At 53.8% G+C, this 17,194-nt stretch overlaps 1 protein-coding gene across 1 annotated transcript; it reads right to left on the reverse strand.

Moving 5' to 3' along the window:
- Positions 1–1,600: 1,600 nt before the first annotated feature.
- Positions 1,601–15,626, reverse strand: LOC133359710 (E3 ubiquitin-protein ligase TRIM11-like). The gene is made up of 6 exons (XM_061578230.1): positions 15,012–15,626; positions 7,929–8,024; positions 5,177–5,410; positions 5,029–5,051; positions 3,327–3,430; positions 1,601–2,148 (listed from the first exon to the last, which is right to left on the reverse strand). Exons 1-6 carry the CDS (start codon positions 15,567–15,569, stop codon positions 1,601–1,603), a joined length of 1,563 nt encoding a protein of 520 aa, XP_061434214.1. The 5' UTR covers positions 15,570–15,626.
- Positions 15,627–17,194: the final 1,568 nt, after the last annotated feature.

A 17,194-nucleotide genomic window follows, 5' to 3' on the forward strand; every position in this document is an offset into this window, starting at 1 on the left:
TAAGTCCCAGAACCTTCTAGTAAGATCTAGATGGTGGCGTGGCCTAGGGCGGAGCCAGGCCACGCTCAGGGGCATAAAAGGGAAGTCCCAAGCGCCGATCCGGGCTGTCTTCAGGAATCAACCCGCGGTGTTACGTCTCCTCGCTCTTCCGTCTTCGGTCATCATGCTCGGTATCGTAAGGCAGTACGTTACTGACCTGGCTCAGATGAGTAGTTATCCCGTTTGGGTCTGAGTTAACCGTTGAAATAACCACCTATATCGTTATGTGTTGGCGTGTAGTGATAAACGTATTGCCTCCAAGTTCAAAAGTGTGCCTCCGTGAGGAACACTACATATGTATTAGTGTATAAATATATTCATCATTCTTGCCCATAGCCGAAATTTGTGTGCGGCGTATTGACAAAAAGCCTGGGGACGATTTCTTTTAAGTTCCCGGTCCCTGTCATTCGGTGACGTTCCCGCGTTGTGGTTGTGGTGGTGGTTGTGGTGGTTGTGGTGGTGGTTGTTGTTGTGGTGGTTGTGGTGTTGGTGGTTCTGGTGGTGGTGGTTGTGGTTCTCGTGGTTGTGGTGGTGATTGTGGTAATGGTTGTTGTGGTGATTGTTGTTGTGGTGGTGAGTTTGGTGGTTGTTGTGGTGGTGGTTGTTGTTGTGGTGGTGAGTTTGGTGGTGGTTGTTGTGGTGGTTGTTGTGGTGGTAATTGTGGTGGTGGTTCTTGTTGTGGTGGTGGTTGTTGTGGTGGTGAGGCTGCAGGTTACCCCTCAGTGCTTGTTTGTTTTTGTTGTCGCCAACGTGGCGGGAATCCAAAACGTCAGAATCTGTGTTTGTTGTGCAGGAGGAATACGATGAGCTGTGAAGCTCTTTGTGTTCACAGATGGTGCAGTGGTGAGGGGAGGGCTTGGGGGAAGCGCGTGGGGGGATGGGGGAGGGGTGACGTGGTGACGTCACCGCGTTGGGCGAGCGTGCGTGGTGACGTCACCACGTCCATGACGCAGCAGATAACTTGAACAGCTCGGACACTGTGTTTGTCGCTATCTCTTTATTTGTTTATTAATTTGTAGATTTAATTTGCTTGGCAGTGGCTGTGTAGAGGATTTGGTCCTCGTGTTTATTTAATGAGCAGCGTTGCGGGATGCAGTGAGCACGAATGTCGCTGTACACAACTATATTGTTGTTGTTGTTTGTGTTCTGTATTTTTACTGTAAAATAAACGATACAAGCGTTACAACGCAACTCTCATAAGCATTTTTTTATATTATTGTTGTTCTTGCTGTATCTTTTCCACAATCCATGACACCACCGGTGTATAAACACATCCCAATTGCTAAGCACTGCACCCCTACACTACAGTCATACTCCTCTGGCAGGGTGAATACATCCATGTTGGCTTCACACACACAGAGCAGTACTTATTTTTATCAACTATGAAGGTTGTGAGGATTGTTTACACTCAACCCCTCCGTTGTGATGGAGAGCCACGCAGCCCCTAGCCACCGACAGCCACCAGCCACTCACGGGCGTGGCACTGCGCGTGACGGTGACGACGGTGGCGAGCGCCGTGCGTCGTGGCGTCTGCTCTCTAAGCTGTTCACGTTCACCTCTCTCAGGACGCACCACTCAGATCCACAATCCTTACTGAGGCACCATTATCACCCCACACCAGCATCCCAGGGTGTAGGGGCTGAGAGAATGTTTGGTAAAATGAGTGCAACAGCGCCATGGAGTCGGCGCTGTAAATCGACAGCAGCCCCACGTCCCAGTCCAGATGGACCCCGACTCTCCGCGGAGGCTCCGGCACCGACAGTGAGGTCTCTCCCCCGCCATGCTCCACTGAGAAGCTGTCGCCACGTTTCAGTAGACACCAGGAGACGTCACTCCCTCCTAGGCTGCACTCAGCACCACTCCCTCTCCGTGGGATTGTCCCGTACGCGACTCCAACCCCACACCACCTCGCGCTCCCCACGTCCACCTCCCAGTAGTGCTGACCCGACGAGAAGCTCTCAGAGCACAGGGCTTGTGGATAGACATCAAAGCGGTGTGGGTGATGGAGGCGACGCTGGGGAAAATTGCTCAGCGTCACCGTCCTGAGATCCGAGGAAATCTGGAGGCGGTCGCTGGCTGAGTTTGTGTCCAAAGTCGGCGAGCGTCCATCTGTGGTGAGGACAGCGACGACGCCCGCACTAATATTAGTTAGTATTAGTGTACACATACTAATATTCGTTAGTATTAGTGTACACATACTAATATTCGTTAGTATTAGTGTACACACACTAATATTCGTTAGTATTAGTGTACACATACTAATATTCGTTAGTATTAGTGTACACATACTAATATTCGTTAGTATTAGAGTACACACTAATATTCGTTAGTATTAGTGTTCACACACTTATATTCGTTAGTATTAGTGGACATATAATTATATAATCACCCGTGAATAATAATAATAATAATAAATAATAACAATAGTACTACGCTAACTTGACCATTTGTGTGTGGCAGTGGCAGTGACCAGTAGTGATGATGCCAGCACCACGATGTTAACGCAACTCTCACAGCGTCTCTCTACAAACACGACGCCTGTACCACAGCCACCACAGCCTCGCAAACTCTCACATCCACGCACAGACATTGTGTGTCACAGCCTCGCACACTCTCACATCCACGCACATACATTGTGTGTCACTCCGCTGCTGGATGAGCGCCTCCCCGCACTGCGCATCCTGGGGGGAGTGGTTATTTGACCATACTCCACCGCTCTCGTCGGTGCGCGTTGGCGATGGTGGGAATCGTGAACGTAGAAGCGTAGAGGTGCAGTACAACAATGGTTCATGCTGCGCTGCCCTCTGCTGGTGTGATGTGTAAACATTCGGCACGAGGGAGACAAAGGCAGCCGGGCGTGGTGCTGACCACCCACCCCCTCGTGTGCCGTGCCGGCCTTCATAGGTGCTGCTGCTCGCTAACAGCACTTGCCCCAGTACCCAACAGTAGGGTTTAGTAGAATATGTAAATTGTTAAAAACTAATTTTATGTCACCAGGTAGAGCCCACTGATCCATGTCGCTCTCTTTCAGAGTCTGAGTCTATCTCCCGGTGGTAGCGTGGATTTTTCCCTGGCTCCTCGCGTTTTTCCCACCACTGCTGCTATAAATATCCACGTGATGAGCTAATTCAAAAGAGCTCTCATTTGTGAAAGTCAGGTCGCTTCCGAAAAAAGAGCGACATGGTTCAGTGGGCTCCTTACCTAGTAAAATAAAAAGATGATGGTGGGGAGCACAGAAGTGCAGTGCAACACAGCGGGACACGCGGGTGCAAGACTGAGGAACTCACAGACAAGAGGCAGGAGTCTGCGCATGGCCCTTTCAAGGGAGCGGATCGTGGTGACGTCCAGTGAAGTGGGAGGTGGGGGTGCAGATTCCGTTGGGATCTCTCTCCTGGGACAACCACCAACAACATTACACACAGCCTCGTTTAACCACAGCATTGGAACACTCAGCATCCATAGCACACGCAGCACGTGTCTCACACACAGCCCGCGTCTCACACAGCTCGTGTCTCACACACAGGCAGTGTCTCACACACAGCCCGTGTCTCACACACAGCCAGTGTCTCACACACAGCCAGTGTCTCACACACAGCCAGTGTCTCACACACAGTCAGTATCTCACTCACAGCCCGTGTCTCACACACAGCCCGTGTCTCACACACAGTCCGTGTCTCACACACAGCCCGTGTCTCACACAGCCCGTGTCTCACACACAGGCAGTGTCTCACACACAGCCCGTGTCTCACACACAGCCCGTGTCTCACACACAGCCAGTGTCTCACACACAGTCCGTGTCTCACACACAGACCGTGTCTAACACACAGACCGTGTCTAACACACAGCCCGTGTCTCACACAGCCAGTGTATCATACACAGCTCGTGTCTCACACACAACCCGTGTCTCACACACAGTCAGTGTCTCACACACAGCCCGTGTCTCAAATACAGCCCGTGTCTCACATACAGCCCGTGTCTCACGCACGGTCAGTGTCTCACACACAGCCCGTGTCTCACACACAGCCCGTGTCTCACATACAGCCCGTGTCTCACGCACAGACCGTGTCTCACACACAGTCAATGTCTCCCACACAGCCCGTGTCTCACATACAGCCCGTGTCTCCCACACAGCCCGTGTCTCCCACACAGCCCGTCTCTCACGCACAGCCCGTGTCTCACACACAGTCAGTGTCTCACACACAGCCAGTGTCGCACACACAGTCAGTGTCTCACACACAGCCAGTGTCTCACACTCAGCCCATGTCTCACACACAGTGTCTCACACACAGCCAGTGTCTCAAACACAGTCAGTGTCTCACAAACAGCCCGTATCTCACACAGCCCGTGTCTCACACACAGCCCGTGTCTCACACACAGCCGTGTCTCACACAGTCAGTATCTCACACACAGCCCGTGTCTCACACACAGCCAGTGTCTCACACACAGCCAGTGTCTCACACAGTCAGTGTCTCACACATAGCCAGTGTTTCTCAAACAGCCAGTGTCTCACACACAGTCATTGTCTCACACACAGCCAGTGTCTCACACACAGCCCGTGTCTCACACACAGTCAGTGTCTCACACACAGCCCGTGTCTCACACACAGTCAGTGTCTCACACACAGCCCGTGTCTCACACACAGCCAGTGGCTCACACACAGCCCGTGTCTCACACACAGCCCGTGTCTCACACACAGTCAGTGTCACACACAAAGCCCGTGTCTCATACACAGCCCGTGTCTCAAACCCCAAATGGGGTTTGGCCAGGAGACATCATAGACGGCTGTCCTCCCGGGGCCTCCGGCACAAGCTTTTTAATTAGATTTTTTAAACGCGGTTTTGTGGTAATTAATTGTTTAACACACACAAATACACAGACTATGTCTAACACATACACAGCCTGTGTCTAAGACACACATACACAGCCCGTGTGGTTACCACACACAGCACAGTACTGTGTGTTTAATCATGAGACACTGAGGATATGTACCTGCGCGTCTCCTCCAGGTGCCCCTGTGGAAGAAAGAGAGAGAGCGATCATGAGTGAAGTCTCTACCCTTAGACCACGAGCCCCCCTGCCACTGCCCGCTCTGTTGTTCTGGACACCCAAACGGCGTCTCGACAGAGGAGCTCCCCACCTGCAGGAAGGCGAGCGAGTCCCTCTCATGCTGCAGGGCGCACAGGCGAGCGGCCGCCGCCTGGAGCTCGCCGATCTCCCGCTTGTGACGAGCGATGTCCTCCTCGATCCGGGACAGCAGCTCGCGCTCCTTCACGGCCACGCGATGTAGAGCCTCCCTCTCGTCCTCCTCCAGAGCCTTCTTTAGGCGGGCGAACTTGCCAGTGATCCGACCCCTGATCCCTGCCACCGATTCCTGTGGAGACGCGGGGACCACGGTTGCCCCCCTGAGCCATGAGCCACTCTGTGTGTGCGTGTGGGCGCCGCGGTGGCTAGAAGATGTTGACTCCCTCGCCTGTTATACAGTAGGTCGGGGTTTCGACCCTGACGCTGACGCCTGTATATTTGGAGTTTGTTCTCTCTGTAGTCGTATGTATTTTTCTCTGGGTCATCTGGGTTTTCTCTCCAGATTTAGAATCAATGTCGCGCGTTCAGAGTATTTGGCTGCTATCACTTTCAATATTACAATCAGCCACTTTATTGAGCTAGTATTTGTAGTAGCCAGGTTGCTTCTGAAAAATAACTACATAGCTCAGTGGGGCCTTTCCTGATAAAATAAAACATAGTTTAGTCTATGGGTCTCTATGTATCTCTATGTTTTAATTCTAGATTTGAAGCTTTCGTGACTGCAAGGATTCATACTCTTAGGTTTTTTCGGTAAAGTCACGTGACTTTACCGAAAAAACCTAAGAGTATGTATCTCTATGTGTCTCTCGGGGTCTCTGTATCTCTATTTATCTCTATGTGTCTCTATGGGTGTAGGTATCTCTAGGGGTCTGGTATGTATATTGGTATCTATGTATCGATATGGGTCTCTATGCATATTTTGCTTCAGCTATACATTTCCACGTGAAAATGATTATATCAGCCACTTGGTTGAGCTATCATTTGTGGTGTCCAGGTCGCTTCTGAAAAAAAAATACATAGCTCAGTGGGGCCTTACCTGATAAAAAAAAATTGTCTCTGGGTCTTTATCTATCTATCTATGTGTCCCTTTATATAGCTATGGATCTCCATCGGTCTCTAAGGATCTTTCTCTATCGTATGAGTCTATACTCTTTGGTTCTTTCGGTAAAGTCACGTATGTTGAAAAATAGTAGATCACGACGTTTCGATCGCAACACAAGCGACCGTCATCAGCAGGATAACTGATGTTAACCTGCTTATCTGTTCCACCTGATGACGGTCGCTTGTGTTGCGATCGAAACGTCGTGATCAATTATTTTTCAACATACGTGACTATACCGAAAGAACCAAAGAGTACTGATTCCTGCAGTCACGAAAGCTTCAAATCCTATGAGTCTCTTTGTATCTCTATGTGTCCCTATGTATCTCTATGGGTCTCTATGGGTCCCTATGTATCTAAAGGCGTTTGGATTAGTTGGCTGCTGCTATAAATTTCCATGTGATGATTATGGCAGTCATTTGGTTGATCTATCATTCGTGATTGCCAGGTCACTTCTGAAATAGAGCATCACAGCTCAGTGGGCCTTACCTGAAAAAAAAATATTCCCTAGTGGTGAATCATGCCCCAGTGACGAGGCGCCCATGGGACTGAGTGAAACCATGCCAATGGGGCAAGAGGGGTGCCGCTCTTTTCTTGTTCCTCCCCTAGGAAGGCGCTGGGGTCGTGGATGTTGAGACTCGGGCACTCGGGGTCCGGTGGGGGCCCCCTCGTGGGTCCGACGAGGTGTGGCGAGATAGTAACTACCTCGCCTGGTGTACAGGGGGTCGTGGGTTCGACCACGACCCTGATGCCTGCGTGGATTTTTCTCCGAGTCCTCCGGCTTTTCACACCACATTTAGAATCAGTGTAATTCAGGTCAGGTTTTCCCATAAGTCCGACTCGGGTTTATAATCCAAGGCATTCGTTATATGTTGTGAACAACCCACAGGGCCCAAGAGAGCGTCTCTGGGTTCAAGCAAGCGTTTAGAGTACCGTATTTAGAGTATGATGCTGCTATCAGTTTCCACCTGATAAGCCATTTTTGAGCTATCATTTGTGATATTCAGGTTCCTTCTGAAAAATAGCTACAAGGCTCAGTTGAGCCTTACCTGGTAAAATAAAAATTGTTTAGTCTATGGGTCTCCATGCATCTCTATTTGTCCCTATGTATCACTATTTGTCCCTATGTATCTCCATGGGTCTCTATGCATCTCTATGGGCCTGCTGATATATATATCCACGTGATGATAATGTCAGCCACTTTGTTTAGCTGCTACCATTTGTGACAGCCAGGGTAGTTTCTGAAAAAATCTACACAGCTCAGTGGGGCCTTACTTGGTAAAATAAATAGTTGTAGTTTAAATAGACTCCGGTGACGCAATTAGGGACGGCATGAGGTTTAGCTGTGCGATGTTCAAGCCTCTGCGTCCGTGCCAGTGCGCGACCTCCAGTGCAGTGCAACAGCTGCATCACAGCTCCACCAAGACAATCCGGTGGCACTCTCTACTTTTATTTTTTTCCACAGGAGTGGAAGACGCAATGTCGAGTAACCCGACCTTGCAGCAGATTCACTGACGCGGCTATCGAATGCCGTAAACGTGCAACCCCCTCGTAGTTAATGTTGAGTTTGAAAGTTAATGATATAGTTATAGTAAGAGGCATCAATGTTATGAAGCTGCACTAAATTCGCTTGAATGCATTTTGACCTCCACGACTTCCACACTGGGTGGAGGTCACAGGGGCAAAGAGCAAGACCCAGACACGGTACCTGCGCCTCCTTGCAAGCGGCCTCCATCCGCTTCATGGACTCCTCCGCCTCCTTCCTCTTCTCCTCCAATGCTCGTGTCTCCTCCGCTACGCGCGTCTGTAGTGAGAGACGAGACGTCACCAGAGGGAGACTCCAGGCCCTTGAGCCACCCCTCACACCACCCTTCCCTCCACACCGACCCCTCCACAGTGAATGCCCTCATCTCCAGGCTGCCTCTCTACGGCGACTGAGAGGGGGGAACGGGGAGTGGGCAAGCTGATGCCTCGTTGTAGCAGCAGCCGGTGGAACCCGTGCTGGCTTGGTGTCCGTACCGACTCAGACCCAAGAGCCCATGTGCCCACAGCTGTCTAGTTTAGAAGATACATTTGTAATGCGGGCGTAAACGGCCTCGCGGATGTGACGTCACGGGGGGAGGAGTTAGGTCACGTGGGAGAGAGGGTTCAAGTCTTAAGGGGGAGAAACCGGAAGAGCAGGGGGAGAGTTGGAGAGAGATATAGAGTGAGGCCACGCAGGGCGGAGGTTGGAGGGTGGCGAGATCGCCACACACCCAGGAGAAGACTCGGCACCGTCGGCCAGCGGTGACCGAGTACGGAGGAACGGGGAGCCGGTTGAGGCTGCAGTGAGGGCAGCTGGAGGCCTGCACGAGGAGATCAGCAGCGGAGCTGCATCAGAGTGGAGTGAGAGGCTACGGGAGCGACGGCAGCATCGAGCTGCCAAGCGGGGGAGTCTCTGAGAGAGAGCCGTGTGGGACAAGTGTAAAGAACCCGAATAAAGGACAACGAAGACAGACACAGTGATCGAGTCCTTTATTACACTGGTGTCAGAAGTGAAACGGCATGTCAAAACAACTGAAAAAAAAGAATATTCCTGCGCCATCATCTGCTACATCATCCGACGACGACGACCTTCCTCAGGCGGTGGACCTGCCTGCGATGGAGGAGGAGATCCGTGCTGGAACGAGTGCGGGTCCGGGAGTCCAAGATGTCGCCGCGTCGGTGGACTCGTCTGCACCGGAGGACGCGGACTTGCGATGGGGACAGATGGCGGCGCAGCTGGAGACACTAAAAATCGTGCTGGCGCAATTGTGTGAGCTTTTCACGCCGAGGACGGCGCTGGGGAGAGCCGATGGTGGTCCGCGGGCCGCCGCCTTGCCTTCGCTGTCGGCGCCATCGGCCACGCGGCACGAAGACGCTATCTTGGGCGTGGCAGGAGAAGAACGGCGGGAAGCCGCCATTTTGTGCTCTCCGCGGTGGGAGGCCGCCATCTTGAACACGTTGCGATGCGACGCCATTTTGAATATGCTGCCTGATGAGTCATCGGCTGAGGACGGCGCGCCAAGGAGTCGCAGTCGTCATCTTACAACTGTTAAGGAATTCTCCATCGGTGGCGATTGGAGTGCTTTCGCCTGCAGATTTTTGGCGGCGGTACGCTCTGCAAGGTGGACTGACGCTGAGGCATTGAAAGTTCTGCCGACTCTTCTCGACGACGAGTCGGTGAGATTCTTTCGTTCTATAAAGGCCGAGAAGAAGAAAACATTGAGAGGAGTTTTCGACGAGATGGCAGATGCATACGAGCCACCGGATAACGCTCATCGCCGGTTTGTTCAACGACAGCGAGCACCCGAGGAGTTGCCGGTGGCATACAGGGGTGCGGTATTGGAGTTGGCTATGGCCGCATACCCGGAGATGGAGCCTGACCTGCTCGAACCTCTCATCTTGGGTAAGATGCTCGAGCTGTCCCGGGATTTGGGGATTCCTATGCCGGTGTGTGGCCACGAAAAGCTGACATCCCGGGCGGCCGCTAAGTGTCTGGATGCCCAGTTCAACCTGCGCCGTTGGAGGCAAGTCACGGCGTGGACGGGGGGGCCCATCGTCGAAGGAGGTGCCGTGGGCTGGGATCCCAAAAAGGCGGTGTACGTGCCTGACGGGGGGGGGCCCGCAGGAGCTGACAGCCGCCTCTGCTCCGTGGTCGGGCCGCAGTGGGCCGGGGCCGCGAGCTGCGCCGCCGACACGGGCACGTCGGGACGGGGGGCCTGCGGCGCTGCGCAACGACATCGACTGCTTCCGCTGCGGGCGTAAGGGCCACCCCAGCAGGAGGCCTCGTCAACGGACGCGCCGCGGAAGGATCCTCCAGGACAGGCAAGTCGGTGCGCACCAGACACCCGGCAAGGCTTGACACCTCACTCATCACCGTTGTCGTGCGATCCGGGTGTTGTTAACAACGGGAGGCCATCGACTGGGCCATGTCGCTCGGTAACGCAGTGGCGTAAATTGGCACGGCGGGTCGTCGCGGCCGCTACGGGTTCGTCCACTGTACCTGGTTCTATACAAGGGGTGGACGTGCGTATTTTGGTGGATTCCGGAGCGTCCACGACCATTATATCGGATGTCATTTTCCATCTGTTGGGCATCCCACCAGAGGCCGTGCGTCCGGTTTACGGGTCGTGCGTTGCTGCGAATGGGGGTAGCATGGGCATTGTGGGCCAGGTGGACGCTAAAATATCTATCGGGGGAGTGTCGGCCTCGGGAATTGTGTTAATTTCGAGGTCTCTGGCAGTCCCTTGTTTGTTGGGAACCGATTTTCTGGCCAAGATGCCCATTCTGATTAGAATTAATGATAACTGCATTGAATTGCCGGGTGGCCGTAAGATTTCGTTTCTGCCGTCGCCCTGGAGGCGACCTGCTCCGGTCGCCCAGGTGCAGGCGCTGTCCGAGGTATCTGTTGACATTCCACCTGGCTCCCAGATGCTTATCCCCTTGCGATATCGGAAGCCTGTGCCTGGTCGGCAAGGTGCAATTGGGGTTTTGTTGTCGCCGTCCGCCACCATAACGGGCGGATCGGCGCTGGTTGGGGCGCAGACTATTGTCCGGCCGGACCAGCAGCCATTTTTGCAGGTGCTTAATCCGAGTACCGAAAATGTATGTGTTCCGGCTGGTACGGTTGTGGCACATGCCACTACGGCGTTTACGGCACAAGATTATCTGGGCAGCCAGGGCGTGGTTGCTGGGGTTTCAGAGCCGGGAGCTGCGGATAATCGCTGGATCGCCGAATTGTGTGGGGAAAATCCTTCCCTTTCCGGGGAACAACGTTGTGCGATTCGTAAATTGTTATTGAGTTATTCGGATGTGTTTAGCTCCGACGATTTGGATTTGGGACGCACCTCGTTGCTTTACCATCATATTGACACAGGGGACGCTGCCCCTATTCGGTTAAACTCACATCGGATGAGTCCGGCCGAGCAAGAACACGTTCGAGGGGCAGTGGATGACATGTTGGCTGCGGACATAATATCTCCATCTAACAGCCCATGGGGCGTGCCTGTTGTTTTGGTTAAGAAGAAGGACGGCAAGTTGCGATTTTGTGTAGATTTCCGGAAATTAAATAAGATATCTGTGGCAGATGCGTACCCCCTGCTGCGCATGGACGACTCCCTCGATGCCTTGTTGGGGCGAAGTTCTTTTCTACGCTAGATCTCTCTTTGGGATTCTGGCAGCTTCCCCTTGACGAGCCCTCGCGGGAGAAAACTGCTTTCCGTACGCCGCAGGGGTTATTCCAATTCAATTGTCTTCCGATGGGGTTTAATGCTGCCCCTGCCACATTTCAAAGGTTGATGGAGCTGGTATTAACGGGGTTGCAGTGGGAGACATGTCTGATATATTTAGACGATATTATCGTCTTCAGCCGCACATTTGATGAACATTTACTGCGGTTGGAGGCTGTGTTCGCCAGGATGCGTTCCGCTAATTTGAAATTTAAGCCTAAGAAATGTCACCTACTGCAACGGTCCATGCGTTACTTGGGGCATATCGTAAGTGCGGACGGGGTGGCCACGGATCCGGACAAAACAGCGTGCGTCCGTGACTGGCCAACCCCGACCACGGTGGGGGATGTGCGTCGGTTTTTGGGGTTTGCCTCATATTATCGGAGATTTGTTCCGAATTTTGTGACGATCGAGAGGCCCTTGCACCTCCTTACGGGTAAAGGACGCAAATTTGGTTGGGGACCGCCGGAAGAGGCGGCTTTTCAGGGCCTGCGCGATCTATTGGCTATGGCGCCGACGTTGGATTATCCGGATTTTGATCATCCCTTCATTCTGGATACGGACGCGAGTGACACGGGCATTGGGGTGGTGTTGTCTCAGTCCAAGGGGGTGTGGAGCGCGTGGTGGCGTACGGTAGCCGGGTTTTGTCTGCTGCAGAAACCCGTTACTGCGTCACTCGCAGGGAACTTTTGGCTGTTGTTTTTTTTCTCCGCCAATTTCGACCGTATCTCTACGGTCGATTGTTTATTGTGCGCACTGATCATGCGGCCTTGCAGTATGCTCTTAAGATGGACCAACCATCCGGCCAGTTGGCGCGTTGGTTGGACACGCTGCAAGAATTTTCCTTCCAAATTCACCATCGGAAGGGGGTGCGTCACGCCAATGCGGACGCGCTTTCTAGGTTGCCGCAGCGATCCCCTTGCGCGTGTGCGTCTGGGACGCATAGGTGTGCGCCGATTCAGCCTCCCCCTCAGCCGGTTGCGTTGGCCGTCGAGGTGCCTGATGCTCCAATGGAGCCGGGACCGGCTGATGGGGTTTTGAATCTTCCAAGGGCTGTGTGGATTCTGGAACAAATGTTGGACGATTCATTGGTGTCCTTACGGAAGCGGCCTGCGAAGGAGAGTGGGGGTCCGGGTACGGGCGGTGGGCCGGAAACCGCTCTCCGCGATGGTCTGCTCATGTGGAGGGAGGGATTACAGGAAAGCTGGCGTCTGGTTGTACCGGCGTCCTTGCGGTACGAGTTGATTAGGACTCTGCATTGCGATACGCTCTTACATCTGGGAGTGCAGAAAACCCTACTGACGTTGCAGCGAAATTACTTTTGGCACGGCATGGCGACAGATGTCGTCGGGCACGTTCGCGCGTGTCCCTATTGTGCCCGGCGAAAACCACCTAAACATCCATATGTGCCGCCGATACAGTCTATTCAGGTGTCTCGAGTTAATGAATTGGTGGCGCTAGACATTCTGGGACCCTTCCCGCCATCCGCGAAGGGTAATAAATACTTGCTGGTTGGGGTGGAGTACCTCTCCCGTTGGCCGATGGCCTGGCCGTTGCCCGACCAGTCGGCGGCGTCTATTACAGACGCCTTTCTATTTGGGTACTTTATGGACAAGGGTGCGCCGGAGAGGCTCCTCACAGACCAAGGCCGAAATTTTTCTTCTAAATTGTTGGGGGAAGTGTGTGCGGCTATTGGGACTAAGAAAATACGGACATCTCCCTACCACCCGCAAACGGATGGTATGGTCGAACGGCTTAATCGGACTTTGTCCGCCATGTTGTGCCACACGGTGAGTGAACAACAATCTGATTGGGATTTGCATATCCCTGGGGTACTTTCGGCGTACCGGATGACGCCGCATGCGGCTACAGGATATTCGCCGTTTTTCCTTATGTACGGTCGTGAAAACGTGCCGCCGATGGATGTGCAGTTGGGAACTGGAGTGAGGAGACCTGCTAAGCCTCTTCCTGATTACATTCAGGACACCGTTCGCCGTGTTACTGAGGCGCGGGAGGGGGCCCGCTTGGCTACGGCCAAAGCCCAGGCCCGGAACGAGCGGTGTGCTCGACGCTTTAAGGGGGAGTGCCCCTGGAAGGTTGGGGACCTGGCCTGGCTCCATTGCCCACAGGTGCGGCCAGGTACCTCTCCTAAATTACATAAACCATGGCAAGGGCCGGTTCGCCTCATCGAGGTTCCCAACCCACAGTCGGCGCGTGTTCGGGTTGGATCTCGGCGTTGGTTCGTTCACACGTCGCGCTTGAAGCCATATGTGGCCCCTCTACCTGATGCGTCATCTCCTGATGTTGCCTTGCCGGGGTCTGTTGCTGCCGACTCACCCTTGCCTGTGCCTGTTGATCTTGCAAGAGCGCCTGTCGTGCCTGTTACAGACAAGCCGGCCGTGACACCGCAGGGGACGAGGGGCTCTGCTCGGGGGGTGCCTGCCACGGTTGCGGGAACTCCGAGCCCCGCAGCCCTTCCGACCCCGCTGCGGACACGAGTGCGGGACACCTCCGACGCGGAGCCTTCGGGGATACGGGACCGGGACGTTGGCGGGCCTCCAATAGCGACAGGAGGACTTCATCCTGTCGCTCCTAAAACCCCGTCACGTTCCCGGTCTGCGGGAGGGCTGCCGACCGTCCGGGACGGGCCGGCGACCCGCACACGCTCGAAATCCCTTACATTTCGTTGAATTTTATTGTTGTGTTCTTGTTCTTACTGTTATATTTATTGTATGCTTCGTTGTCCTTTGATGTCTCGGCCGTGTTCGCTCGCATTACTTGTTGTCGTTATTGTTCAGCCGAGGTCGGCTGGATTTTTCTCTACGGGGGAGGGTGGTGTAATGCGGGCGTAAATGGCCTCGCGGATGTGACGTCACGGGGGGAGGAGTTAGGTCACGTGGGAGAGAGGGTTCAAGTCTTAAGGGGGAGAAACCGGAAGAGCAGGGGGAGAGTTGGAGAGAGCTATAGAGTGAGGCCATGCAGGGCGGAGGTTGGAGGGTGGCGAGATCGCCACACACCCAGGAGAAGACTCGGCACCGTCGGCCAGTGTTGACCGAGCACGGAGGAACGGGGAGCCGGTTGAGGCTGCAGTGAGGGCAGCCGGAGGCCTGCACGAGGAGATCAGCAGCGGAGCTGCATCAGAGTGGAGTGAGAGGCTACGGGAGCGACGGCAGCATCGAGCTGCCAAGCGGGGGAGTCTCTGAGAGAGAGCCGTGTGGGACAAGTGTAAAGAACCCAAATAAAGGACAACGAAGACAGACACAGTGATCGAGTCCTTTATTACACATTTAATAGAATTGTCTATCAGGTGGCTGTGATATCAGTCTCCCATCTCTATTCACTTCATTCATTTACAAGGGAATTATGTTTAGTGAGAGCCTGGCATGAAATACATCCTAAGAGATGAGCTGTACATGCAGAGACAGAGATTTCTAGAAGAGAGAGAGCATGAACACATACATACTTTTTTGAATCAGATGTTGTGAAGCCCAGTGACAGAATTGGTGAGATCGTGTTGCGGTGTCTCACTCTGAGGGCCTCACCTTCCGTGTCTCATGCTCGTTCTTTATGGTGATAACATCATGTCCTTTGTGTTCACCTGCGATTGTGCAAGTTGAGCAAACCAGCCTGCTGTCTACTGTGCAGTAGAATTTCAGCTTCTTGCTGTGCTCCCGGCACCGTCGCTCCTCCAGGTTCGCGATGGGAGCCACCAGGACGTGGTCACTAAACCTGGGATTCTCCAAGTGAGGCCTCGCGTGCCTCGCACAGAAGGACATCTCGCATCTCAGGCAGGTCTTCACTGCAGGAGTTTGGCCATCACCGCAGTTGTCACACACGACGGCCGCGGCCATCTCGTCTCGAACTCTGAGCTGCTCCGCCAGGTTGGCGAGGGCCACTTTCCTCCTCAGCTGGGGTCGCACAGGGAAGGTCGCTCGGCACTGCGGGCAGCCGAAGCTGCTCGCCGTCTCCCAGGCGGCCTCGAGGCACCGCAGGCAGAACGAGTGTCCACAGCTCAGCGTGGAGGGACAGACGAACGTGCCCAGGCAAATGGAGCAGCGCAGCTCACTATCCACACTCTCACTGGGAGTCGCGCTCGCCATGACCTATGGGCTTCGCTGAGATCGCTCGCTGTGTGGCTCAGAGAGACGCTGACCCAGGACCTCTCTCTTATAGCGACGGTGAAGGAAGTAAAATACTTAAATTATTTTCATTGTCGTCACTGACAGCACGAGACACTGCCTGGAATGTGAACCCGTGCCCCCTGGTGTGCAAACAGCAGCCTCAAGGTGAACACGAATACTGTACACACCTTGACATTTGAAGATATGAGTGCTGTTGTTAACATAAATCGGTGAGGCTCAGTTGCGGTGGCTCATTCGTGAGATGAGTGTCGAGCGATAAACTCATCCTTCTACAACAAGTTGGTGTCAAGATGTTATCTCCCTCGCTCGGTGTACAGGAGGTGGTGGGTTTGATCCCAATCCTGACGCCTGCATTATATTTAAAGTTTGCGTCTCTCTCTCTTCTCCGTGGTCGCGTGAATTTTTCTTCCGGCCCTCCGGTTTTTCCCTCCACATTTACAATCAACATCATGCGTTTAAAATAGCTGGCTGCAATACATTTCCACGTGATAAGCCATAATTTGTGGCCCGGTCGTTTCCGAAAAATATATACACAGCTCAGTGAGCCTTACCTGCTAAAATTAAAAATATGTAATATCTTGAATACGGCGGGAGACGAGTTGACGGGGCAGCACTTATTTATTAACACGATTAACACAGTAACAGATGCAGCCGAGATACAGCCGAGATACAGCCTACGCTACGCGTGCCTAACTCGGCTACGCTCTCAGGCCCTCCAGCTACGTGCTTCCTAGGGGAGGCTCTCTGACCCGTCCTAGCCAGGGTACGGGTCTCGATCCCTGGGTCACACAGCCCGGCCCTTACAAGGACGTCAGGCCGTGATCCCCAAGATCTCGCCACTGAGCCGCACAGAGTCCCGGCCCTTACAAGGGCAGCGGGGCTAGGGGTCTCAGGGCCCTATCTCTTCCTCCGTCTTCTTTCTTCACTGATTGATGACTCCCGAGCGTTGCTGCGCATCGCCTTACATAGCCCTCCGCGCCAGGGGGCGGAGCCTATGCGGACCTCGATGTGGACACCTGCCTGTGGACCGTGATGTAGACACCCAATACGCGCTGTCTCACGATCCTCCCCCCCAGCACGTACCACCTCTACATCACCCCCTTCCACATAGCTCGCAGCCGGCTCGGCTGCAAAAAAACTCTCCGCGTGTGCGCCCTGTAACAGCAAAACTAACAAACACAACACAATGAGAATCCCGCGAACCCCGCAATAAATAACCGAACCCTTAACTGTAATAACAAGAATATATGTACACACCGACGAGTAAAACCAATAAATTATATACAAGAACGACCTGTACAGCGTCCCCTTGATCCCTTGACGTGGAACATTAGAACGGACGGAAGGGGAACGCTGTGACGAGGTGACCCGGCGGGACTGCCTCCGCCCCCCCCCCCCAGTCAGGAAAAGCGGTGCGACTTAGCACGGGTCCGCCTGGCCGGCCCGTCGTACGGCACAGGACGCGTTTGACCGTCAGGCGGCTCCGGCAGTCCAGGAAGGCACGGAGCAGGCTTCGGAGATCCGCGTGTGCCTCGGAGATCCGGTTGCCGACGGTCAGCAGCCGTCAGTTCCGAGACACCTGG

The sequence above is a fragment of the Lethenteron reissneri genome, chromosome 65 (genome assembly GCF_015708825.2).
Source record: "Lethenteron reissneri isolate LAM-NWPU_2019-01 chromosome 65, ASM1570882v1, whole genome shotgun sequence".
Taxonomy (NCBI): domain Eukaryota; kingdom Metazoa; phylum Chordata; class Hyperoartia; order Petromyzontiformes; family Petromyzontidae; genus Lethenteron; species Lethenteron reissneri.

What these genes read in the sequence shown, in the direction of transcription:
- LOC133359710 (XM_061578230.1), bottom strand. Translation starts at nt 15,569, where the DNA reads ATGGCGAGCGCGACTCCCAGTGAGAGTGTGGATAGTGAGCTGCGCTGC. An exon ending in ACGAGCATGAGACACGGAAG is followed by an intron (nt 8,025 to 15,011) that starts GTGAGGCCCTCA and finishes CTCTCACTACAG; the next exon opens with ACGCGCGTAGCGGAGGAGAC. An exon ending in ACTCGCTCGCCTTCCTGCAG is followed by an intron (nt 5,052 to 5,176) that starts GTGGGGAGCTCC and finishes TTTCTTCCACAG; the next exon opens with GGGCACCTGGAGGAGACGCG.